General features: G+C 38.1%; 5 protein-coding genes across 6 annotated transcripts; 4 read left to right on the top strand and 1 right to left on the bottom strand.

The window, feature by feature from the left end:
• The first annotated feature begins 26 nt into the window (after positions 1-26).
• On the top strand, positions 27-4783 carry LOC112740793 (7-dehydrocholesterol reductase). Its single transcript, XM_025789422.2, has 13 exons — positions 27-324; positions 407-629; positions 707-762; positions 1227-1329; positions 1416-1481; positions 2172-2285; positions 2756-2882; positions 3042-3142; positions 3272-3397; positions 3539-3603; positions 3955-4036; positions 4114-4196; positions 4498-4783. The coding sequence occupies exons 1-13, from the start codon at positions 197-199 to the stop codon at positions 4562-4564; spliced, it is 1341 nt and encodes a 446-aa protein (XP_025645207.1). The 5' UTR covers positions 27-196; the 3' UTR covers positions 4565-4783.
• A 1409-nt stretch (positions 4784-6192) lies between these two features.
• LOC140178395 (uncharacterized) lies at positions 6193-10238 on the top strand. The gene is made up of 5 exons (XM_072215311.1): positions 6193-7282; positions 7394-8340; positions 8454-9045; positions 9130-9701; positions 9787-10238. The coding sequence occupies exons 1-5, from the start codon at positions 6193-6195 to the stop codon at positions 9982-9984; spliced, it is 3399 nt and encodes a 1132-aa protein (XP_072071412.1). The 3' UTR covers positions 9985-10238.
• Positions 10239-11645: 1407 nt separating this feature from the next.
• Positions 11646-13047, top strand: LOC112740794 (uncharacterized). 2 transcript variants are annotated; one of them, XM_025789424.3, is made up of 3 exons: positions 11646-11846; positions 12108-12267; positions 12614-13047. In XM_025789424.3, the coding sequence occupies exons 2-3, from the start codon at positions 12114-12116 to the stop codon at positions 12874-12876; spliced, it is 417 nt and encodes a 138-aa protein (XP_025645209.1). In that variant the 5' UTR covers positions 11646-11846; positions 12108-12113; the 3' UTR covers positions 12877-13047. The 2 variants fall into 2 exon arrangements, with proteins under 2 accessions (XP_025645209.1, XP_025645210.1); XM_025789425.3 differs by having other exon boundaries at positions 11711-11846; positions 12112-12267.
• A 541-nt stretch (positions 13048-13588) lies between these two features.
• On the bottom strand, positions 13589-19517 carry LOC112740792 (V-type proton ATPase catalytic subunit A). The gene is made up of 20 exons (XM_025789421.3): positions 18861-19517; positions 18163-18289; positions 17964-18019; positions 17815-17871; positions 17574-17685; positions 17440-17477; positions 17245-17346; positions 16995-17051; positions 16817-16888; positions 16634-16735; positions 16478-16540; positions 16263-16395; positions 15978-16084; positions 15580-15774; positions 15306-15392; positions 15081-15185; positions 14652-14749; positions 14471-14549; positions 14188-14276; positions 13589-14103 (listed from the first exon to the last, which is right to left on the bottom strand). Exons 1-20 carry the CDS (start codon positions 18936-18938, stop codon positions 13989-13991), a joined length of 1872 nt encoding a protein of 623 aa, XP_025645206.1. The 5' UTR covers positions 18939-19517; the 3' UTR covers positions 13589-13988.
• A 307-nt stretch (positions 19518-19824) lies between these two features.
• Positions 19825-24579, top strand: LOC112740434 (26S proteasome regulatory subunit 8 homolog A). The gene is made up of 9 exons (XM_072215353.1): positions 19825-21647; positions 21830-21927; positions 22347-22571; positions 22748-22810; positions 22929-23092; positions 23471-23627; positions 23819-23917; positions 24033-24143; positions 24264-24579. The coding sequence occupies exons 1-9, from the start codon at positions 21467-21469 to the stop codon at positions 24402-24404; spliced, it is 1239 nt and encodes a 412-aa protein (XP_072071454.1). The 5' UTR covers positions 19825-21466; the 3' UTR covers positions 24405-24579.
• The last annotated feature ends 117 nt before the right edge of the window (positions 24580-24696 follow it).

The following is a 24696-nucleotide window of genomic DNA, read 5'->3' as shown; positions in this document are numbered from 1 at the left end:
AATACTCTAAAATAAAATAGTAATTAAGAGTGTTAAATAAGGAGTAAGAGTAGAAAGAAGGTGTAGTTATTGGGTGGTGGGCTGGGAAGGAAAGCATCAGGCAGCACAAGGCTTGGGTCAGTTGCAGGTCATCCCGGACTGAGTCGTGGTCTTCACTTTCCTTTCCAAACGCCTCAGCAGTCACCACTTCTCCAAGATGGCGGAGCAGTCGAAGACGAAGACGAAGACGAAGACGAAGACCATGGAGACCGTACACTCACCTCTGCTCACCTATTTCTCCATGATCTCCCTTCTCACACTCTGTCCTCCCTTCGTCATTCTCCTGTGAGTTATTATTCATTGCGCACTTTCTCTTTCACTCTTTCCGCATCTCATCTCAGATTCGATCTACTTACTGACGATGCAGATGGTACACAATGACTCATGCCGATGGATCCATTTTACAGGCTTTTTCTTATCTCAAACACCATGGTCTCCAAGGCTTCATAAGTATATGGCCTAAACCCTCTGCCACCGCATGCAAAATCATTGCCGTCTATGCCGCCTTCGAGGCCGCCCTGCAGCTTCTTCTACCCGGCAAGTCCGTTCAGGGCCCAATTTCTCCAGCTGGCAACCGACCTCTCTACAAGGTTACCAACATTATCATAACATAACATGCCTCTCATTATTACGTCACCTGATTTCGCCTTCCTTGCTCATTCTACAGGCCAATGGCGTCGCCGCATATCTAGTCACATTGCTTACTTATCTTGCTCTCTGGTGGTGAGCCTTTCTTCTTCATCCACTTGCTGCCTCATTTAAGATCCACAACTTGGAATTCGTTTCCTTCTTTAATTACTTCTTCGCTCAGAATGACTATCCTTTCTTTGCATCTCCATGATATACCGTTTCTGCTTATTTAACTTGATTCTTTATGTTTGCATCCATTCTGTGCAAGGCTTTGGAAAGTTGCAAACTTCTTTTAGTTTTATTTGTTCAATTGAGAGGACAGGAATTATCAAGATATGAGCTCACATCACATAGAAATTTAGTTCTGTGGGATATGTCAAACGGATGTACGTTTTCGTGTTATTTAGGGTCATAAATACTATAAGCTAATGAGTTGAAGTTACTAAGTGTTCTATAAGAAAATTGTCTATAACTCTTTTCCTGCGAAGCAAGATGTTTTGCTTTTTATGCTTTTTCCAGGGACAATTGACACTTAATTTTTTGCATTTAATTTTCAGGTTTGGGATATTCAACCCAACAATTGTTTACGATCATTTGGGAGAGATATATTCAGCACTCATCTTTGGGAGCTTTGTCTTTTGTATTTTCTTATACATAAAAGTGAGACTGAATAGCTGAAAAATGTTATTTGTTTAATAAAAAGTTCACTACATAGAAATTTCTGACTGAATTGTTATATTGGCCAGGGTCATTTGGCACCATCATCTACTGATTCTGGCTCATCAGGGAACATAATCATTGATTTTTACTGGGTAAATTAGTCTCTGCTTTGATTTTGAATTAAGAGTTTAAAAAAGATTAACTTATTAGATATCTACCTTTTGCGTTGAAATGCAAGGGCTGCAGAAAGAGAAAGTGAATGTGGGGGAAAAAATTATATGTAAAGATAAATAAAAAACAAAAGTGAGTAGCATGAGAGGTGTCCTTACTCCTTATTCTGTTCTTTGTCACTTGGTTTCATGTTGCCTTCTGAGGGTCAGGTGCAAAGAATCAATGTTAAAAATTACTTGCTGTATTATTCTTATTGAATAAGACATTAGTTGTGAATATAAAAGACTTGAAATTATTAGAGTGTGTTTGCTTTGTTTTCATTTTCTGTTTTCATTTTTAGTGTTATCAGTTTTTAGGATTTTGTGAAGTAAAAAGTGAAAACAGGATTTTGTTGTTTCCTTTGTTTTTTCTTTTTCCTTTATGAAAGACTGGAAACAGAAAATGAAAAAGCAAACCAAATGTCCCTTTATTCCCCCCCCCCCCCCCTCTAGTTTCAAAAAAGTTGCATCTTTAATGGTACAATGAGAATTGACTTTCCACTTTCATGGTTTCACAACATAAGAAGAAACCACTTTGGATTTAATGCTTCTATGTGAAAAATACCTCAAGACATGGATTTTAATTTCACAGTTTTGAAATAATGCTAATCTAATGTCATGCAATTGTGGCAGGGTATGGAGCTCTATCCGCGCATTGGAAAACATTTTGACATAAAAGTTTTCACAAACTGCAGATTTGGAATGATGTCATGGGCTGTGCTTGCATTGACCTATTGCATAAAGCAGGTTGAGTCTCATATTTCAATCATATGAATAAAGCCAACTAAACCAATGAGTGCTTGCTAATATCAGCTGCAAGTTTAACTGTCCAAAATTTAGTTGACATACACAGGAGTGATCCTTTGGATTATGTATTTATTTCTAGCTGTTAATACGTCATCATAGCAGCAGCTCGAGTTGAGCCTGGGGGTGTTGGAAGTTAGCTGATTTATAAAAAGCTATGATGAAGCTTTTGGATTGCTTTGTCTTGTAATAGGATTTAATTTATGATATGGATTTGAATAAATTTTATCTTTATTTGGTAAAACTTGGTTGCCATGGACCCAACTGTTACTGACTTATCAGGAGCATGAGTGGGATATGATGGGATCATGTACTCAATAAATCTGAAACAACTGATTGATAATTTCATCTTGTGATATTTCCTTCGTTGGATAATTTTCTAATTTTTTTGTATTTATTTCTTGTGTAACTAGTATGAGGAAAATGGGAAAGTAGCTGACTCAATGCTTGTAAATACTACGTTAATGCTGGTTTATGTTACCAAGTTTTTCTGGTGGGAAGCTGGATACTGGAACACAATGGATATTGCTCATGATCGAGGTTAACATACACTCTAATCTTGTTTTTGTTAGACATCCTCCTTGTTTCACTTTGTTCTACCATAATGGTCTTTTGAAATCTTATTATTGCTAAATTTCTTGTATCCATTGTATTTAAACTTATTGTCTCACTAAATCTTATAACACTTAAATCTGCCAGCTGGATTTTATATTTGTTGGGGATGCTTAGTTTGGGTTCCATCTGTCTATACATCTCCCGGAATGTATCTTGTCAACCATCCGGTAACTCTTGGCACACAGGTATTATCCTCATCCTGTATCTTTCTGAGTTGTTCAAGTGGTGTTGTCAACTAGATTTCCTTATTCTTATATTTAATTTTCCTCTCGCTTTCCTCTTTGTTTCTGAAAATTTCCCTCCTTATCTTCCAGCTAGCACTGTTTATTTTAGTGGCCGGCATTCTTTGCATATACATCAACTATGATTGTGACAGGCAAAGGCAAGAATTTCGTAGGACAAACGGAAAATGCTTGGTCTGGGGAAGAGCTCCATCAAAGGTGTAATAGATAATTTTCATGTATCTTGTAATTTTCAGTTGGATTTTTATTTGATATATAATGTATTTATGTTTTAAATACTTGTATAATTACTTGCCAGTAGACTTTCATAATCTGGTCATAATGACTGTGTTTTTGCAGATAGAAGCCACATATACTACTTCCAGCGGGGAAACTAAAAGAAGCCTTCTTTTAACGTCTGGATGGTAAGTTTTAACTTAAAATTATGTAAACACAGTTGTGATAATGATTGCTGGAGTAACAAGGTATTGGAGAGCTGAAACTTTACTTTCCCGCCATTATTGAGTAGTTTATGTTCGTCATTTTGTTGTTACCATTGGGGTCCCAGACAGTTGATATAAAATATATTATCATCCCACAAGATGATACATTAATACTTTTGCTTTCTTCCAGATACGAATGTTGTTATTTTTCGTTTTAATCTTATGGTAGGACTTGTTTCTGATATTTGGCATGTGCCACAGAATTAATTTCTTCGAGTACATGTCTTCTATCCTTAAATTAAAACAATACACCTTTTTTTGTGGAACCTGCAGGTGGGGATTAGCTCGTCATTTTCATTATGTCCCGGAAATACTATCTGCTTTCTTCTGGACAGTGCCGGCTCTATTCCATCATGTAAGGGTGTCTTTTTTCGTATACATGTTAAAAATTGGAAGATTGTTGAACTTGGCTTCTTTTTCTTTTCCATGCAGTTTCTGCCCTACTTCTATGTGATATTTCTTACCATCCTTCTCTTTGACCGAGCAAAAAGGGATGATGATCGATGCAGATCCAAGTAAGCATTAAGATCTATTTGTTAGTGTTGTCTCTAAATTTTTCTTTTACCCACACACGTATACCATATTTACTTCATATAAACATAAATTGAGAAAAGCAAATAGATTTGAGAACATCTGATGTTTACGTGTTGGGATAAAAAATAACTGCATCATAACTAGAAAGAAACTTTTATTTTTATTTATTTATTTATTTTATGTTAACACAAAAGCATGGCTGGAGGAAACTTTCACTACCAAAGATTTAGGAAAAATCTGTAAATCTGGGTGTAAAGTTGATGAATTTCATGTTGTGCGCAGGTATGGCAAGTACTGGAAACTATATTGCGACAAGGTCCCATACAGAATCATTCCTGGCGTGTACTGAAGTATGGTTATGAATCAAGTGTGGAACCTTTTGCGGTTTTGCCTTGGATGAGATGATGTTGGTTGTCTTGTTATGATAGAAAGTTTAGGACTTGGAACTAATCAAGTAATTATTATTATTGAAGCAGATTTTGTAGGCAATCGGTGTGACTTTTTTTCGCCTTTAGCTGCGTCTTTCATATATACCAATGACCAATCTACTCTTTCGTGTTGCGTATAACTTTCGCCACCTGTATTTGCCCCGCCCATAAATCGATCGGTTTTAGCAGGGAATTGATATTTTTTTAAACTATAAATCAGTTAAAGAAATAGTAGACGGATAAATATTGATTAATTTTCAATCATTTCAGTTTTAACTTATCAGGTAGCTCATAGCTGGCTTAAACGAGAAATGTTAATAACTATCAAAATTTATTATTTTTTATTATCATTTAATTATTAATTCAATGTTTTTAATTTAATTTTTTTAGTATAATAATCTAACAATATACTTCACTGATGGTCTTCTAGCATTATTTGACTAGCATTATTTGACTTAAATTACGATGAAGATCTGATAGATATATTAGGTTTTTCGTTTTCTTTTTAAATGTCGTTAAGGAGCCAATTTCTTTAACCAAGAGATACTACATTCATTAATGTTTTTTGAAAGGTAATATTGTATTATAATTAACATAAGGATAGTTAAATAAAGTTTTTTTTATTAAAAATAATGTAATGTCATTGTATCAAAAATGAATTTTAATAAAAAATCTTTTTTGTTCACATGTATTAAACTACTCTTACATCTTAGTCTATATGGTCCACAAATTCAACTCAACAATTTTAGTCTTTATTATTTTATCTTATCTTATCTTTAGTGAGTAAATAGCCAAATTGGTCCCCGAAAGATAGCCCATTCTGCAAACGAGTCCCCGTAAGAAAAAGATAATAAAATTTGTCCCCGAAAGTTTTAAAATTGGTAACGTTAGTCCTTCCGTCAAATGTTTCAGTAACGGCGTGAAGATATGCTGACCTGGCCGTTAGTGTGACACGTAGGCTAAGGGTGAAACGGCGTCGTTTTCTTAGGGGCTCCTTTACAACGCTTGGTTTTCATCCCTGTTTCGTATTCTCTCTGAAGTTGCATCCTTCTCCCGAAAAGAAAGAACCCCTGCAGTCCCTTCATCTCTCAAGTTGTTTCCTCCAGGAAGACGAAGCATTGAACGGCGACGACCAGGCTTGACCGACGACGACAGTGTGCTGGAGTTGTTGGTGAGCAGTTTGCGACGACGTTGGTCAACCGAAAAGGGCACTCCATCGCCTTGCGTGAGAGGTTAGCTAGCTTTTCTTATTTTGTGAGAGTGATTCTGGTTTTATCTCCTGATCAATGTGGTTGTGTTATTGTTGGACTTCCATTTTTACTGTTTGCAATGTTAGGGTTTAGGAGAATGTGTTCAGGCTTAGGGCTTTGGTGATTAGCCATGATATGACCCTGTTTTTAGATTGTTGATAACGTTGTTTGTGCTATGTGTATTTGCATGTGTGTGTGTTAGATACATTTTGGGAGTTGATGTTGAATATGCTTTGCATCTCCATGAAATAAATTTGCATGAGTTGTTGCTGTTTTGGTTTCAGATGGAAGGTCCCCCAATGACCTTTGTATTTCACCATGGCGGGAAGTTCCAAACAGATGAGTCAGGCTATCTGTGTTATGAACCAGATAATACTGAAGTATTAATGGGTGTAGATGCAGACACTCTAGACGTTTTCTTTGTGAAAGGATACTACAAGGAGCTGGGATATGCTGAGATGAACAACTGCCTGTGGAAAGTTCCTGGAACGCTGCTGGAAAATGGGTTGAGGAAGCTAGAAAATGACACGGATCTGTTGAAATTGGTTAAGGATTGCAGGAGGAATCATCACCTTATCAACATCTATTTTGAGCATGTTGTGTCTAAGCCACACGTAGTTGACTGCATGAGTGAGGATGATGATGAAACACTTTGTTTGCCAACCATCCCTGAAGAAGCAGAGAAACCGAAGAAGGACCACAGTGATGCAATGTTCCAAGATTACTGTAAGACAACAAAAAAATCACCTCAGCCAAAAAGAGCCAAAACTCAGCCCACTCCTAAGGCTACTCCTCAGCCCACACCTAAGGTAACTCCTCAGCCCACACCTAAGCCCACTCCTCAGCCCACAAATAAGCCCACACCTAAAGCCACACCTGAGCCCACACCTCAGCCCACTCTTGAGCCCACACCTAAGCCTAACCCCCAACCCACATGTACGCCCACACCTAAGCCCACTCCAAAGCCCAAACCCAAGCCCATGCAAAAGCCCGTCCAGCAACCCAAACCTTGGACTAAACCCCAGGCTGCTAAAGGGAGTAGCAAGGCTACAGCAGCCGAGAAGATCAGCAAGAAGGTGAAAGCCACAACCACTACAAGATCTGGAAGGCAGGTTAAGGCAACTCCAGTTGCAGTTGATAGTCAATCTGATGATTCAGATTCATATGATAGTGCTGAAGACAGTTTGTACAAGCCTGCAAAAGGTGCAGGAGATTCCATAGACAGCAGTGAGAGTGATAGTGGAGTTGATGGAGTAGAGTCTTCTTGGGCCAGGAAAGTAGATCACAGAGAGAAACATAGGCCTGCTGCTGACAGAAGAAGGGAGAAAGCTATTGACACTGATGACTCGAGCTATGAGGACATCGAATCTGATGAATGCTCTGATGGAGGTATATAGTGATTAATTGTGTGTCTGTTATTGAATTTACTTATTTAACAGATCTGATTCCACTAATGTAGTTTTTCTACACAAATCTGATGGTATTTTCATGTAATTTCAGATTCAGATGACGAATTTGGTTGGGAAGATTCATCAGATGGAGATGAGTGGAAGTCAGAAGATTCTGCCCATGAGTTAGACTCTGAAGATGAAGGGCCAGCTGTGTATCCACATTATAATGACAAGGCCAAATTTGGTGATCTGAAGTTTGAGGTAAGTATGGTTTTCAAATCCAAGCAACATTTTATGGCTGCCACTAGAGATTACACTATACAATGGGGTAGGAATATTAGGTTTTGTAAGAATGACAAGGTTAGAGTGAGGGCGGTTTGTAAGTGTGAAGACTGTCCATGGGTAGTATATTGTAGACACAACCCCAGTGATGGTTCCTGGCAGATAAAAACACTAGTTGACAATCACACTTGCGCAAGAAAGCGAAAAAACAGAGCTGCAACATTAGAATGGACTGTGAACAAGTTATACCCAAAACTTAGGAAGCACCCTAAGATGAAGCATAGGGAGGTGTATGAGTGGTTTGTTAGGAAGTGCAATGTGAAGCTGAATAGTTCATGCATAACCCGAGCCCTTAAGGCATCTAGGAAGATAGTTGAAGGGGATGAGATTGCTCAGTACGGGTTGATATGGGATTATGCACATGAATTGCTCACTGCCAACCCAGGATCCACAGTACAGGTGGGTGTGATTCCCATAACTGATAATCCACCACAGTTCGAGAGATTTTATGTCTGTCTAGATGCTTGTAAGAAGGGTTTCAAAGCAGGCTGTAGGCCATTGATAGGTCTAGATGGTGCATTCCTGAAAACTTTACACGGAGGACAGCTTCTCACTGCATGCGGACAGGATGCAAACAATCACATTTTTGTGATTGCGTACGCAATTGTTGATGTTGAGAACAAAGAGAACTGGAAATGGTTCTTGGAGCTGCTCCTATCAGACCTGGGAGAATATGAGGCCAAAAACTTGTGTTTCATATCAGACATGCAGAAGGTGAGGACTAATTTGAATCACGATTTGATTTTTAAGGACTCTTTTGATTTAATGATGCTTCTTTGAGGACTGTTATGACTGTATATCTTGTCGGGCTTGAATTTTTTTTCCAGGGGTTAATACCAGCAGTCAAGGAACTCGTCCCAGCTATTCCACACAGATTTTGTGTGTGGCATTTGTGGAGGAACTTCTCGAAACAGTGGGGCAGCGTCGAACTTAAGGACTTGGTCTGGGAGTGTGCAAGATCGAGGACCCCGGTTGAGTTCGAGAGGAATATGAATAGAGTCAAAAGGATCAATCAAAAAGCTTGGGAGTACTTAGCCAAGTGGCCGAAGGAAGCTTGGAGCAAAGCCCATTTCAGTGAAGGGCCAAAGGTGGACAACATTTGCAACAACACTTGTGAATCCTTCAATGCAAAGACGAAGCATGACAGAGGTAAGCCTATTCTGAGTCTGGCAGAGGAGGTACGAAGAATGGTTATGAAAAGCATGTCTGATAATAGACTGAAGCTTCTGAGTTATCAAGGAAAACTTGCTCCAGTTCAGCAGAGTAGGCTGGAATCTCTTATTAAGTTATCCAGAAACTGGGCTCCATACTGGTCGGGTGATGCGAAAGAGGAAGTATATGAAGTCCAAGGATGGCCTACTAATATGGTGGTAGATCTGGGGAAGCATACTTGCTCCTGCAGGTTTTGGCAGTTGACAGGTTGAATTCATAACTTATTTCATCTTTCATATGCATACCTTGAAAAATACTTAACTGAATGCCTTTTTTTTCTGAAAAATATAGGCATGCCTTGTATGCACGCAATATCAGCCATCCAAGAAAAAAATGATAAGAGTCCTGAGGAGTATTGCCACGAATGGTTGAGCATGGATGCTTACAGAAGAACATACCAATTCAATGTTAATCCTGTCAAGGGACAAGATCTATGGGAGAAAACTGGTTCTCCTGCACCTGTTCCACCTCCTATCAAACCCAAACCAAGCAGACCAACAACAAATAGAAGGAAGGACAAGGATGAAGGACCCACTGGCACGAACACAAAAATGAAAAGGAAGTATGCTCTAATTCGGTGCATGTACTGTGGAGAGGTGGGCCACAACAAGAGAACTTGCAGCAAGAAAAAGCAGGATGATGCTCAGGAGAAAGCAAGGATGATGCAATTGCAGCTTGCAGCTGTTCAACAACCACAACCTGCACCTGGTCCAGAAGCAGAAAAGGAAGATCACACTCAGCCTATACAGACACCACCTGCAGTTGCAGTAGCTGCTCCAGATGAACAAACTGAAATTCCTGTTACTCAGCAGCCTCAGCTTCCCCTGACACAACAGTCCCAAACCTCAAGCAATGTCACTCAGGTAATGTTGTAAAAGGTTTTAATTTTAGCATTGTTTACTGTAGCTATTTTTGATTTCAGAGAATGATGAAAACTGTTTGATGCAGACTAGAAAAAGAGGAAGGCCTCCAAAACTCCATGTAACCAGGGCCAGGGCAAAGGGAAATGCCTCTCCAGGAGCACATGCTGTATCTGCTGAAACCATCAAGGGTAGCAGCTCCGCAACAGCCAAGAAACTTGCCAGCTTCATGACATTTGTTCCAACTCCGGGTTTCAAACCTCCCAGAAAGAAAGACATGGAATGATTTCAAGACTTGAAGACATAAGATATAGGGCATCTAGTATCTGTTATTTTGTCGGGGCTAAATTTTAGTTTTTATAAACAATGTGGGAGTTGTGGTATTTTCAATAGCCCTGTTTTTTGTATAGCCCTTTATGGTGTACTGCTTTGAACTGTCAGCTACAACCTTCCGGATTATTATCATGTTAAAACAATGTTCTTATTTGAATTTCAGACAATGGAAACTACTTCACCATTGGTGATGTTGTCATGTTTTTCTATTCCTACTTCACTTAATTTTTATTCTGCTATGACTGATTTGCTTATATTATGTTATGATCAACAAAAAAATTGCATGTAAATAACCTTTTTACTAGTAAATAAACATCAACATACAGGGTTTTCACAACAACAGAAAATTGTCAAGGTTCACAGCATCATCCTTTTCACCTTTTGACAGTAACTGCTTCACTTCCCACTAAAGAACATACACATAATCATAAAAACCAAAATCACAACTATTAATCCAAAATACAGCTGCATCCTAAGTGCTTTTACTTCAGCTTCTACGGTCATCATTCTCCAAGATATGTTATGGTTTAACAAAGCAGCATCACTCTCCATTTGTGCATCAGTTTTAACTTCTCCTAAGTTCTCTAATCCTTCATAGTCGTCGTCCTCAGCCCACCTAAAGTAATTGCAGTGGCTGCCCTTCTGCACAACCTCAGGGAACCAAATTGTCAAAATCCAACTAAAAACATTTGAAGCTTCAAGAACACTACACTGATAACTCACCCGGTATCTTGGACAAGCATGGAACAATCTATCAGGATTTTCTCTTGTCCCAGACTTCTTGATCACTGTCTTCAGCCCACAAAAGCAAACTTGGTCGGAGTTCTTCCTCCGCCACCGCAGCGAAGAGCTCGAGGCATGGCTTCCGTGTGATTGCGACACATGTCCACTGCGACCCCCACCTACGCTACCCATCGTGCAACCGCTCATGAATTTTCGGCCTCTGCAGAACCAAGCTCAAGCTGCAGCAACAATGGCAATTTAAAACGAAGAGGGGATTAGGGTTTGGGAACCTAGGACTAATTTGACATACATATGGAAACATATCTTGTCACCAGCCACTCTGCGCCAAGCTGGCATGCTCATATGCCACACTGACAGCCAACTAAGCAACAGTTAACGGCGTCACTGACGGAATTGACGGACATTTGACGGAAGGACTAACGTTACCAATTTTAAAACTTTCGGGGACAAATTTTATTATCTTTTTCTTACGGGGACTCGTTTGCAGAATGGGCTATCTTTCGGGGACCAATTTGGCTATTTACTCTATCTTTAGTTGTTCTTATCTTATCTTTATTTATTTTTATATTTCTTAGGCCAATACTTTATATATATTTAGTTTTACCTTCATAATACAATTCAATTCAATCAATTAAAAAATCCAAAGTATAATATTCTTCCTCTCTTCTTTTCTTATTCTTTCACAATTTTATCAACATGTATTAAATTGATTAGTATTTGGAGTTAATTTTCATCTACTATTATAAATATCATATCAATAAAATTAACTAATTTTTAAATTTAATTAAATAATTATATAAAATATTTTTCAACAAAATGAAACTCTTAATATTTTTATTGAAATAATAAAATTTTAACTGATGCATTTTTAGTGTTAGTGTTAACAAGAAAAAATATTATTATTATTATTATTATTATACTCAAACGTGTTTTAACAGCTATGTATAAATATGATGAGAAGAGGAGAAGGAAACAGGAATTAGGAAAGCAGATTGGAAGATAATTGATTTCAGATTTGAGATTTGAGAGAGGCGTCGTCGGAGTTCCCAGCTCTGTTTGATTCCATTTAAGGTTTCCATCTAATTCTCTGATTCGGTTCAAGTCTCTCTCTCTCTCTCTCTCTCTCTCTCTCTCTCTCTCGGGTCCTTTTCTTCTCTGCTTGGATGGCTTGGCTTGCATTAAGCATTAAGCATTAAGCTATCGAATACGTAGATTAAATTATTTTCTGAAACTATAATTTTGATGATATGTCTGTTTCAATGGTGAATCAAATCTCTTGAACTTGTTTTCAATGCCTGCCTGGTTATTAACAAGTTAGGGTTTTTTTGGCAGACAGAGATGTCAGCGTATGAAAATGTTGTTGGTGGAAAATTGAAGCTCAAAGGAAAGGCACTTGATGTGAAGGCTGGCGGAGTGAAGAAGAAGAAAAAGAAGAACAAAAGAGATCATGAGAATCAGATTTTGCAGACTACCGAAGATGATATTTCAGCAGGTATCTATCTGTCCTTTGTTTTCATCTTCATCTTCATGTCATGCTTTACCTCTTATGTTCTACACTTAGCTAAATAAAACGCTTTGTTACATGCAAGTTATGATGTATGGTACAATCATCCTCTTTGCTTAACTGAATTAGCAACCTGATAATTGTATTTATTTGTTATGTGAGATGGTTTGACATCGTCCAAAATAAGATGGATATCAGAAACCTATATCATACTCTTCGTATTAGAAATTTGGCACCAGCAAGAGTACTTTTGATGCAGAATAAGAAGATGATTTATTGAACTGCTCAAAGTTCCTTCTGGTTCTTATTTCTTGTTCTCCCATTCAATAAACAGGTGGGAGCACAGAGCAATCCTTGGCTACGGATGATCAAAATGCGAACGATGAGGGCAAACTGAGTGGGGAAGGGAAGGATGCTCACTATGATGATCATCTTACACCAGCAGAGAAACGATACATAGAACAGAGGGAGCAGCTTGATGTTCATAGGTTGGCCAAGATCTCCAACAAATCTCACCGCGATAGGATTCAGGATTTCAACCAATATCTTGCAAACATGAGCGAGCATTATGATATTCCTAAAGTTGGTCCCGGATAGTATGAAGGCCAACAACCCCTATTGTTTAGTATTGATACCATGTGTTGTGTGTGTACTATCATTACAGAACCATGTTTATCTCGCTTAAGCGGTATTTCAGATGATATACTTCGGTTTCTTTGCTTTTAATGGAGTATTAATGTTATTGCCTTCGATGAAATTCCCATTGAATATGCTGGCCTCATAGACCAAGCTTTATATTGGTTTTTACTTGAATAGCAATTACGCCTGTTGGTAATGTTACTGCCTTAAATGAGATTCCCGCATTTTTAACCTTTTTTATGGGAGAAGAAGAGGAGTTGTCAAAGAGCAAAGAAAAATAAGCCAAGTGTAACCAGAAATGAATATATATATATATATACCGATTAGTCGATTACATACGATAATATTATGAGTTTATGACTCTTAAAGGGAAACCAGAATCAACCAAATTAGCTTTGCGTTGCACGGCTTGGAAAAGCCACACTATACCATATGCTGTTCCAACGGATATACACACAGAATCAGTTACTAAATTAATTAATAAAATATATATTAAAATAAATTAAACATATGTATTTATACACATATATAACACTTAATTTAGTGACTAATTTTTAATGTGCTTATGACATTTTTTATACTGTTTGTTTATATAGAAAATAACATTGACGAATGATTAACAAGGAGACCGAAAGAATAGACAGAATATGCGCTACTGAGAAGTTCCGGGTTCTATCAAATACTCATTCATTGCTACAAGGTAGAATCCATCGAAGAAAACACATCATTCAGAAAGTTTCATGTCCCAGCAGGGTCCATCTCTTAAATCCATAGTGATCCACATATACCCGCAGTCACAGCCGCTTCATTCTCAAAAATAATTTTATTCACCTAAATACATACTGAAAGAACAAGCATCATCTCTTATTATCAATAAATAACGGGGGGACATGATTACAGCTGCACAAGCAACTAGACGAAAAGCCAAACCAGCACCAGGAAAGAGATATGAAATGAACGAATCTAAGTAGAGTGCGAGAAAATTCATGACATTGCTGACACTGGATCTTGATTCCTCTTATAGAACTATCAAATAACACTATCCTCTGAGCAAGGCTGAAAATCTTCAATCATCGGGCTTCATCCTCAAGGTTGCGGAAACCATTAGTGAGGTCCTCATGTAATTTCTTAAATTTGTCAATCAAAGCAGCTTCACCTTCTGCTGGATCCTCAAATTTCTGAGACCTGCAATAACAACAGATCAACAGAATTAGATCTCTACTTTCTGTGTCAAAATAAGTCATCTAGTGCAGTTTTAAAATTGCTTACACTAAACGATAGAAGAGATCTCCCAATCGATGCTTGATAACAGTGTAGGTGATCTTTTGACCATCTGTACCAGCTCCCCTCTCTACTGCCTGCAAGTGTAGTCAGCACCATGTAAACAAAATACTCTAGCTGACTTAGGAACAAGAATGCATAACACAATGAAATGAACAATTTCTGCTTTATAATTATGGGGGAGGGTGGCACGAGAGATTAAATGTGGTTTTAAATCATCCCCCCCACATGCCAACATTTACATGGAAACCTGTAGAGTGCACCACCATACCTGGTTCGCCAAATTGTAGAAATGGATAATGTTGCGCATCATCCAAACAGACTTGTAGAAGGGACAGAATTTGTCATATCTATCTCAGCCAAACAAGAGGTAGCAATATAAGATAAGAAACACATAATAAGCTGTATAATAATACATGTCAAAGAATTTAGCCAATTAGAAAGGAACTTACGGTGTAAAGGCATTTTGAGCAAGATAATCCTCTCTCAAAAGTTTTGCAGTTTCTAAGGTGATCTTATCCACTTCAGCTAAAGCATCCTTGCCTACAAGCTGGAGCAATGATTTGCATCAAATGACCCAGTTTAGTTTACATCTTACAGAACAAATACATAGACATCCTCTCAGATTTTGTTAAGAAATGCAAAATAATGCCATATCATGGTGTTAAAGATAAACTTATCAGACTATTCCTTAGGTTGAAGATAATTTGCAACATCTAGGTGTTTGAGATGCTATACTTCGTAACAGTCTTTTCTCATGTAACTTAAATATACCTTCTCTATCCCCAAAATAGTTTAATAATTCTATCCTGTATAGGAGAGAAAAGGGACAACTCTTTAACCTTATAACCAAGATGATATTAGAACCAATAAAGGTGTACCTGAACAATTTCATTCAGGTCATCTTCTCTTTGCAGTACTTCACGAGCCTTTGTCCTAATGTTGATAAAATCTGGATCAAATTGCTCATAAAAGGATTCAAGTGCCTGAAGGTACAAAATATAAATTAATATAATTGTACAATCATGCGAGGGAGTATAAGCATACAAATGAAGGAACTTTAAAGGGAGAATATGAATTACAAAGCAAACAAATGTAGGGCATACCGTTGAGTACTTTGAATAAGAAATAAGCCAGTTCACAGAGGGAAAGTGCTTTCTTTGAGCAAGCTTTTTGTCCAACCCCCAGAAAACCTGCAAGATAGCCCCCCAAAAGAAAAAAAGTTTAGACAGTGTGAATGTTATAGAAGAGGATATGTTAGTGGTAAAAATATCACATTGACCTTTGTGAACTTGTGGGCATATTAGTCAAGTCAATCAAATACAAACTACCTTCACTGGCAGTTACCAACAGATCATATATAATAGGTATTAATTTTACCTGAACAATACTGAGAGTTGCAGATGTCACAGGATCTGAAAAATCTCCTCCGGGTGGAGAAACAGCACCAACAATTGTGACACTACCTGTTCGTTCAGGACCTCCAAGGCATTTTACTTTTCCAGCACGTTCATAGAAAGAGGCTAAACGCGCGGCAAGGTAAGCAGGATATCCACTGTCAGCAGGCATTTCTGCCTGTGGAAGACAACATGAACATCAAGATATATTAGTCAGTGTCAATATTTGCATGTGCACCTTTTGCTTAATGATACATAACTTGTCTGTTATACGCTAGTCAAGAAAGATGATCCAACCATAATACATTTATCTTAACCAAGAAGGGGGAAAATACTCCAAAATAACAGGTGGAAACTCTCATTTAACAACAAAATGCTCACCAGACGTCCAGAGATTTCACGCAACGCTTCTGCCCATCTAGATGTTGAATCTGCCATCATACTGACATTGTAACCCATATCTCTAAAATACTCAGCTAAAGTGATTCCTGAGATTACAAAACAGAACAAAATCAAAGTGAGGTAAGATTCAAAAACAGGTAAACGTGATGATAAAAGAAAACATGATTGACTAAGAGAGAAAACATTTCTTTTATAGAGGGAAGAACTACATATTAGTCCTCAACGATAAGGAGATGTTCTAAATTTTAAGAGGCAAGAAGTCACCTGTATAAATTGAAGCTTCACGAGCAGCGACTGGCATATTTGAAGTGTTAGCCACTAACGTTGTTCGCTTCATCACAGATTCTTCACGGCCATCAGGCAATGTCATTGTAAGTTGTGGGAAGTCCATCAGAACCTAAGATTCAGTAAATTGGTTATACCAACTGTAATCTCACAAACATGAATATTTTATGGAAGTAGCTCAAAAGAAAGCATACTTCAGCCATTTCATTTCCACGTTCCCCACAACCAACGTAAACAACAGCATCGGAATTGGAATACTGTCAAATAGGAGAAAGAATGAATTAGAAAGATCTGATGACTTGCAGGAGGAAGAAGAAGAAGAATGCCTTGATGGGGTTTATCAGTCTCACCTTAGAAAGAGCTTGACTGATGACTGTTTTACCACAACCAAAAGCTCCAGGGATGGCACAAGTCCCACCAAGAACAGAGGGGAAGAGGGCATCAAGAACTCGCTATAACAAATATAAGTCATTAGATGTGAAAGCTACCAGAATTATATCGTACATGGGAGAATTTATAACAAATAAGTTTACCTGACCAGTAAGAAGAGGAGTATCAGCTGCAAGTTTTGATGCAACAGGCCTTGGTGTACGTACAGGCCAGGTCTGCAATTCATGCAAGGAACTTGTAATATAGGAAGAGAGCATGGAAACCAAGCCTTCAATAAAGCAACTACAATGAAAAAACAAAAGAAAAAGAGAAGTTATAAACCTGAAGCATGGTGAACTTCTTTTTAACACCTTGAAACTCGAGCTCCAACACAGTATCCTGCAAAACAATTCACATATCACTTAAAAAATAGAGAATCCCCTAAATGATGAAAAATACAAAGCTTGGCAGTCATGTCATCATCAAATCTAAAATATGAAGCAAAGAGCTGCTAAAACAACACTCTTCCAAGGAAATTGAACCAAAATATATATAAATATATATATAAAAGCAAATAAATTCAGAATACAACCTTCAGGGAATATTCGCCAGGTGGTGCTATGTAGGTTATCTTTCCCATGGCATCAGGTGGAAGTGCAATATGGTGTTGCATTAGACTGTTCTCAAAAACAGTCTGCAATGGCAAAAAGTTCAAACAAATCATTAGATGAACAAATCAATGAATGTGAATAATAAACAAGCTCACTGAATTAGCTACAAAAATTACCGCATATAGATCTCCACCGGTCAATAGATCTCCTTCGCCTGTCACCAGTGCATAAAATAAAATATCAATAGTTAGTTTTTTTCCTTATGAAGCCTAACACTAAGTAATAGCAATTTATTTCTCTGGTACAGTACCAATTTTCTTAGGCTGAAATTCCCAGAGTGCATCTTTGTCAAGTGCTGGAACAGAGACACCACGAGGAATATACACATCACCGGATCTTTTAGCAATAGTTTTCAAAGGCCTCTGTTTTGATTTAAATAAGGGGCAAAAAAAGAGAGCTTCATGTTAGAAACAACAGGGAGAGGTAGTGAAACTTTAATTGCTAAATTTGTCAGCATTTGAAATCAGACATAAATCAATTAATAAGCAAACCTGAATTCCATCAAAAATGTTTCCCAGTATTCCAGGCCCCAACTCCACGGACAAAGGCTGGTTATGAAATAATAATAGCTTATCAGTAGAGGAAGGTAACGAGAATATAAGAAAAATAGTGAAATTCAACGAGGGATATAAAATGTAACCTTGTGTGTACGTAACACTGGATCATTAACCATCAAACCGGCCGTTTCCTCATAGACTACAATTGCAGAGAAGCTCCTCAGTTAAGAAAAGAATACAGAAGGAAGAAACAAAACAAAATAATTGAAGAGGCAGTTTTGCATCGTGAATGCAACATGCACTAAAATGTTTCAGAAACTATGGAATTTCAAAGAGCAGAACCTTGGATGGTAGCAGAGTCCCCTTCGAGACGAATAATCTCACCAATGAGATTGTCACGACCAACACGCACCAGCTCATACATAGCAGCCCCGGCCATTCCATCAGCAACCACGACTGGTCCAGATACCTGTTTCATTCCAGGAATCACACATTAAGCATCCACTACCCTCCTTTTCAACTTACAGTCCAAATTATAATCTAAAAGGATAGCGCGCGAGATTGACAAATGATTCTTCACTGCTACTACAAGTTGAAAAATGATCACCCGCCCAACCAAACCACAAAAAAAAAAAAAGCAAGAAAAACCCTCAGACAGACACACTCTGTATCCTTTGTTACCAAAAAAAAAGAAAAAAAAAAACGAAGGAGCCACTGAACAAAAACAATAACATGTCACATCCAGTGAAATGTAAAGTGAATTTACAAATTCAACACAAATCCAGATGCTTGAAAACTAGAGCTTCCATTAAATCCTCAAATTAAGAAAAACAGAGAGCGATCATTGGTACGAGTGCAACAATCGACACGAGAGTGAAGATCGACAATTAAAGCATGTAGTTGGATCCAATCGCGAAATTGAACACGTGACATAGTGCATATGGTAGTAAATGAAAGCAAATCTAAGGTGATAGGAACAGAAGTGAAAAAGGGACGATACGATGGAGTGATGAATGGAAGCTTGTCGGATTGGATTATACCTTGCGAACGTAACCGTATTCACTCTCCTTCTCGGAATCCTCGAAGGTGGTGAGGCGAGATCCGTAAACGGCAGGCATTCTGTGAGGCAGAGATCGGATCAAGCTAGAATTTGGGAGATTGAAGATCTGAGGAACTAGGGACCAAAACCCTAAGGTTTCGATTAGTAGTACCACTCAATAGAGATTGCGTTCTGCAACAGAGGAAGAAGAGAAGGAGAGAGTGAAATGATGGATGGAAGAACCGCAGAGCAATGGCAATGGCAATTATGTAGCAACTTCTTAGAGTTATGATTGATTTGCTAATCAGACAGGGTACGGATCCACTACGGACGCGTGTATCGAAAACTCCACAGTGCACCTTCCTATGCTACTGAATCTGCCAATTGATAACTGCCACGTCGCGCTCGTTTCTCTTGTTATTGCTAGCCACTGCCCAAAACTCACGTTTTAACTCTCGTGAGTCATGAAGAGATGAAGTTGAATAAAAAATTCACAGGATTGGACTGGTGTCATTTGAACGTGGGCGGGCCTAAGCCAGCCACCTCAACTACATGGAATGGCTATGAAAAAGGATAAATATTACTGTGATATTTTTTTTTTTGGTGACTAAAAAACATTAAAGAAAAACAACAAAAAAGAAAGCAATACAACACCAAAAAACCACTACTAATCAGTAGATGAATCCTCGCGCTCTCTTCGCAATCAAATCTGCAGTTGAGTTAATTGAAATGAACTTAATTTAAGAGCACTAACTCTTGAATTTTTCTAATAATGTTTCCTTCTTTGTTAGGCATTGGAGATTTGGAGCAACTCAAAGACTTCCAAAGAATCTGTCTCGCAGATAATATTCTTAGTCCCGCACTCCCATGCTAAGACCAAACCCCTTCACATCGCAAAGAGACGGCAAGGATCCAGAACAAGCCTTCACCCACGTCCCCGCGGAACTCCTGATGATGCATCCATAACCCGCTTCACCCTCTCATGGAGGTGGTTTCCAATCAGTTAAAAATGGCATGCAATACAGTTTCTCTGTTCTCATAACACCTGGGGCAGAAATCAGAGTTCGTTAGACCTCTTCTAGCATGAAAAACAGTCACAGGTAGGGCTTGATGGACACAAAGCCAGACCATAAATTTTATCTTTTTGAGCGCCAGGACCAATTCCAATTATTAAGCTCATTTCAATCATAAGAACGTCTCAAAAGCAAAAGATAACCATCTCTCGCATTATAAGTCTTACTAGACTTAGAATTCCATCGCCAGCCCGGTTGAGGTCTCAAGTGCAATCTTGGATTGAATTTATTAATCAATTCAATTATGTCAGCTGTGAGACAAGTCTGTTTAAATTTCAGTTTGAGTAAAGCCAGAAATCCCCAAGAGTTAAATCTATATCAGATATGTGAATGCCAGGAAGAGCATTGTATAATTTGCCATGAGTGGACCAATGATCATACCAAAAGAATCCTTTTCAAGTTTGTCAAACACATCGACCAAATTTTTCCAAAAGCGTCAGGCATTTTTTCGGCACATTAAACTCAAAAACAGATTGGTTCCTCAAAATATTTTTTTTTTATGTGTACACGTTCCTCAAAATATTTACATATATATTCCTTTGTGATGCAAAAATTTTTGTCTCCTTTTATAATTTATACCCTAAACCATTTACACCAACAATTGCTTCTAGCCCGTTTGGATATTTTTGGGTTTTGGGTGTAGAATCTAAATTCTGATAGGGTGGGCAGACATATGTACTGTTGGGCTTGGGTTAAGAAAGTAAAGCCCACAAAGAATACAACCCAAAAGCCATAAGATATTTGGTTTATTTCTTCTGATACAAGGTAAAGGCATCCTCATTCGTCACCCCACCCCCACCCCCACCCCCCCCCCCCACCCAAAAGATAGGGTCTCCATGAATCGGATCGTATCGTAAATCCGTGGTAAATATCCGTATTTGATCTGAAAATTGCGGATACAATCTGATCGTAAATTGATCGGATCGGATTGGATTCGATCCGCACCCTTTGCGGATCGGATCGCGGATATCTGTTCTACATCTGCATATCCGATCCGTAGATCCGCACTATAATAATTAAAAAAAATAAATAAATATATATTTGGTATTATATTTATTTGTTTGTATGTTTTAGTTAGTAATTATTATTCATATATTGTATTATTTTATTTTTGTTATCTAGAGAGAGTTTGATTAAAAATATTTTAGGAATAAATAAATTTAAAAGTATGAAAGAAATATTTTTATCGAATTATTTTACATAGAAATATAATTAAAAAGAGAATGTTTAATTATGTGGATATATCCGATATCCGATCCAACATTAAAAAGTGCGGATATCATATCCGATCCGATCCGCGGACACTCGTACCAAAAAAAGGAAAGTAAAAAAAAAAAAGGAGTGCTAGTAGCACAAGTTTCAAATCAACCTTTGTTTTGTTCCCTTCTTATTATTGACATTCACTCCTCCTTACCGACCTAACAAGAGAAGAGACGAGACGAGAGTACGAGACCCTTTTCTTTGTCCTCAAATCGCTTACGAAGAAGCGATCCAACCATCCATTGAGAACCCCGTTCTTGCAATTGAAGTAGAGATGAAACATCCGGCGGAGGCTGCACCGGAGGAAAACTGCTCTGCCAAGCCAGCTGTCAAGCAGGGTGAGGGTCTCCGCCAGTACTACTCTCTCCATATCCATGAGCTACAGCTCCTTCTCCGCCAGAAGACGCACAACCTCAACCGTCTGGAGGCTCAGCGCAACGAGCTCAATTCTAGAGGTACCCTCCTTAGTCCTTACCCTAACCCTACCTCTACCCTTGCCCTAATCTATACATGCTTCTCTTTATTATTAAATAAAATTAATGCGTCTAATAACTATTTGGTTGGATTTACTGCTATAATTAATAATTAAGTTAACTAATGAAAGGCTGTGTATGTGGTTAATGGCAACTTTGGACAGTGAGGATGCTCCGGGAGGAACTGCAGCTTCTCCAGGAGCCCGGATCGTATGTCGGTGAAGTTGTCAAAGTTATGGGAAAGAATAAAGTCCTAGTCAAGGTCACGTCTCGCTCCTCTGCTTTCTGTTTATTCCATTATCGTTATCTTCAATTGGCATCTTAATATTTACTTCGATTCGCATGTTGTTTAAGATACCTGAATGGTTGTGCGTCATTCTGCTATAGGCATAAGTATCCTTTGAACTTGCACTCTAAATCATTGATGGACATACTCTTGTTCGAAATTTTTGTTCAGTTAAGGACACCTAAGCTTCGTCTGATTTGCATTTATTATAGATCTATGTTTTATCGCTTAAAGGTCCCTTTTTCTGGATTATGGAGTGTCGTTTTTCTGGTCTGCAAAACCCATCATGTCCTTGAAGAGTGTTGTATACGGATTTGGATTATTTATGGGATGTTTTGATTATTATAACTAAGCAGAATCTAGATGAAGTTCTGATTATCCCATTCTTTCTTCAGGTTCATCCAGAAGGAAAGTATGTTGTAGACATTGATAAAAATATTGACATTACAAAGATTACTCCATCCACAAGAGTTGCCCTTCGTAATGACAGTTATGTCCTTCATTTAGTATTACCGAGCAAAGTTGATCCGTTGGTCAATCTGATGAAAGTTGAGAAAGTTCCCGATTCTACCTATGACATGATTGGTGGCTTAGACCAGCAAATCAAGGAGATTAAAGAGGTGCGTAATCATATAAAATATATTGACTGATATGCTTCCAATATTTGCATTTTGTGAGATCTATTTATGCATCTTTAGCTTTCTGTTCATCCGTCACTTCTATCTTCTTTTTAATCCGTATGCACGTTTTTTGTATATTTATATTTTAAGTCTCATTTTTGTTATCAATTTTTCAGGTCATTGAGCTGCCAATTAAACATCCTGAACTGTTTGAAAGTCTTGGAATAGCTCAACCTAAGGTACTATCTCTTTCTGAGATTGTCACACAACGTACCATGCTTCCATCAGTATATTGTACTTTTTGTTCATTGTTTGCATACGTTTTTCCCCATTTGCTGACGATCTCATGAATTGCAGGGTGTTCTACTCTATGGGCCTCCTGGTACTGGAAAAACATTGTTGGCTAGGGCAGTGGCGCATCATACTGACTGTACCTTCATCAGGGTATCCGGGTCTGAATTAGTTCAGAAATACATTGGAGAAGGTTCCAGAATGGTCAGGGAACTTTTTGTTATGGCCAGGTACATTCTCTTCTTATCTCAACTTATGCTCATTGTGTGTTGCCCTTCATTGAAAGAAGAGAGAGGAGGGGGGGGGGATATGTGCCTGGCTCCCCGTGGCTTCGCGACTTTGTGGATTGAATATGCTTCTGTTATTAGTAATGTTGTGGTTGTGAACTTTGTAGTTAGATGCATATTAATCTGAGAATGAATTTGACTATATTAATCCTTCTCCAATTTCAAGTAAGTGGCTGTTGAAAAGAGAAAAAATGGACTTATAAAGGGTTTTGCATTATTCTTTGATTCATTGGTTTATTGGTTAGTATGCTAGGAACTATGCCCTATGAAGACATGCTTAACCATATTATGATTGTGACGTAACACTACTCTTTTTAACAGGGAGCATGCTCCATCAATTATCTTCATGGACGAAATTGACAGTATTGGATCTGCTCGAATGGAATCTGGAAGTGGCAATGGTGATAGTGAGGTGCAGCGCACTATGCTGGAACTTCTCAACCAGCTAGATGGATTTGAAGCTTCAAATAAAATCAAGGTTATACAGTTTGTTTATGTTGGAGCTATACTGCGATTATGCATTCAGGAGAATTTTTTAAAACTAGCCTGGCTAAAAATAGAAAGCAGTAACATATAAACAGATATGTTTCACTCTATCTGACTCATTTAAGATATATGTTTATTTAAGCAATTTTATGAGCAAGTTCTAAAGAAAAATATGCATTACAGGTTTTGATGGCCACAAACCGGATTGATATCCTGGATCAAGCCCTCCTTAGACCTGGACGAATTGACAGGAAGATTGAATTTCCAAACCCAAATGAGGAGGTATGCATAAGTACCTTAGCATTTACTCTTTTATATACTTGTTCCAGGAAAGAAGCAAATAGACTTGCACACTCTGCGTTCATATCACTCCTGACATTGAGTTAATCTCATGCAGTCTCGGCTAGATATTCTGAAAATCCATTCAAGAAGAATGAACTTAATGCGTGGCATTGATTTGAAGAAGATTGCTGAGAAGATGAATGGAGCATCTGGTGCAGAGCTTAAGGTATGTTTCACGTTGTTTACGCTGCATTTGTCTGCCCAGCTGTTTGAGTGTTCTCAGGTGAATTGGTGCATTCATTTTAGTTGTCTCGGTCCTTTTTAATTTTTTTTTCCTGTTGTTTAGGCTGTGTGCACAGAAGCTGGAATGTTTGCTTTGAGGGAGAGGAGAGTACATGTGACACAGGAGGACTTTGAGATGGCTGTGGCCAAGGTTATGAAAAAGGAAACAGAGAAGAACATGTCATTGCGGAAGTTGTGGAAGTGATTTTTCTTTCATGTTTCTAGTACACTATCCTACAAAAACGGACAGAAGACATACCTTAGGCTTGTTTCAATTTACAGTAGCGCACGCTGTTTTTCATCTTGCTTATTATGTTGACCAAGTTCTGTACCAAATTATATTATTCTTTAAAGTTGAGTTCTTCGTTGTCGGTGACCAAGTTATCTTTCGATTTTGATGGCATGCTAAAAAACAGTGATGTTTCATACTTGAACAACTATAGACTAAATCGAGTCTATGTATGTTTTGCAAATAAGATTAGCGGATGATCCTTCCA

This window comes from Arachis hypogaea, chromosome 14 (genome assembly GCF_003086295.3).
Source record: "Arachis hypogaea cultivar Tifrunner chromosome 14, arahy.Tifrunner.gnm2.J5K5, whole genome shotgun sequence".
Lineage (NCBI taxonomy): Eukaryota > Viridiplantae > Streptophyta > Magnoliopsida > Fabales > Fabaceae > Arachis > Arachis hypogaea.
This window is presented reverse-complemented; position numbering and strand designations above follow the sequence as displayed.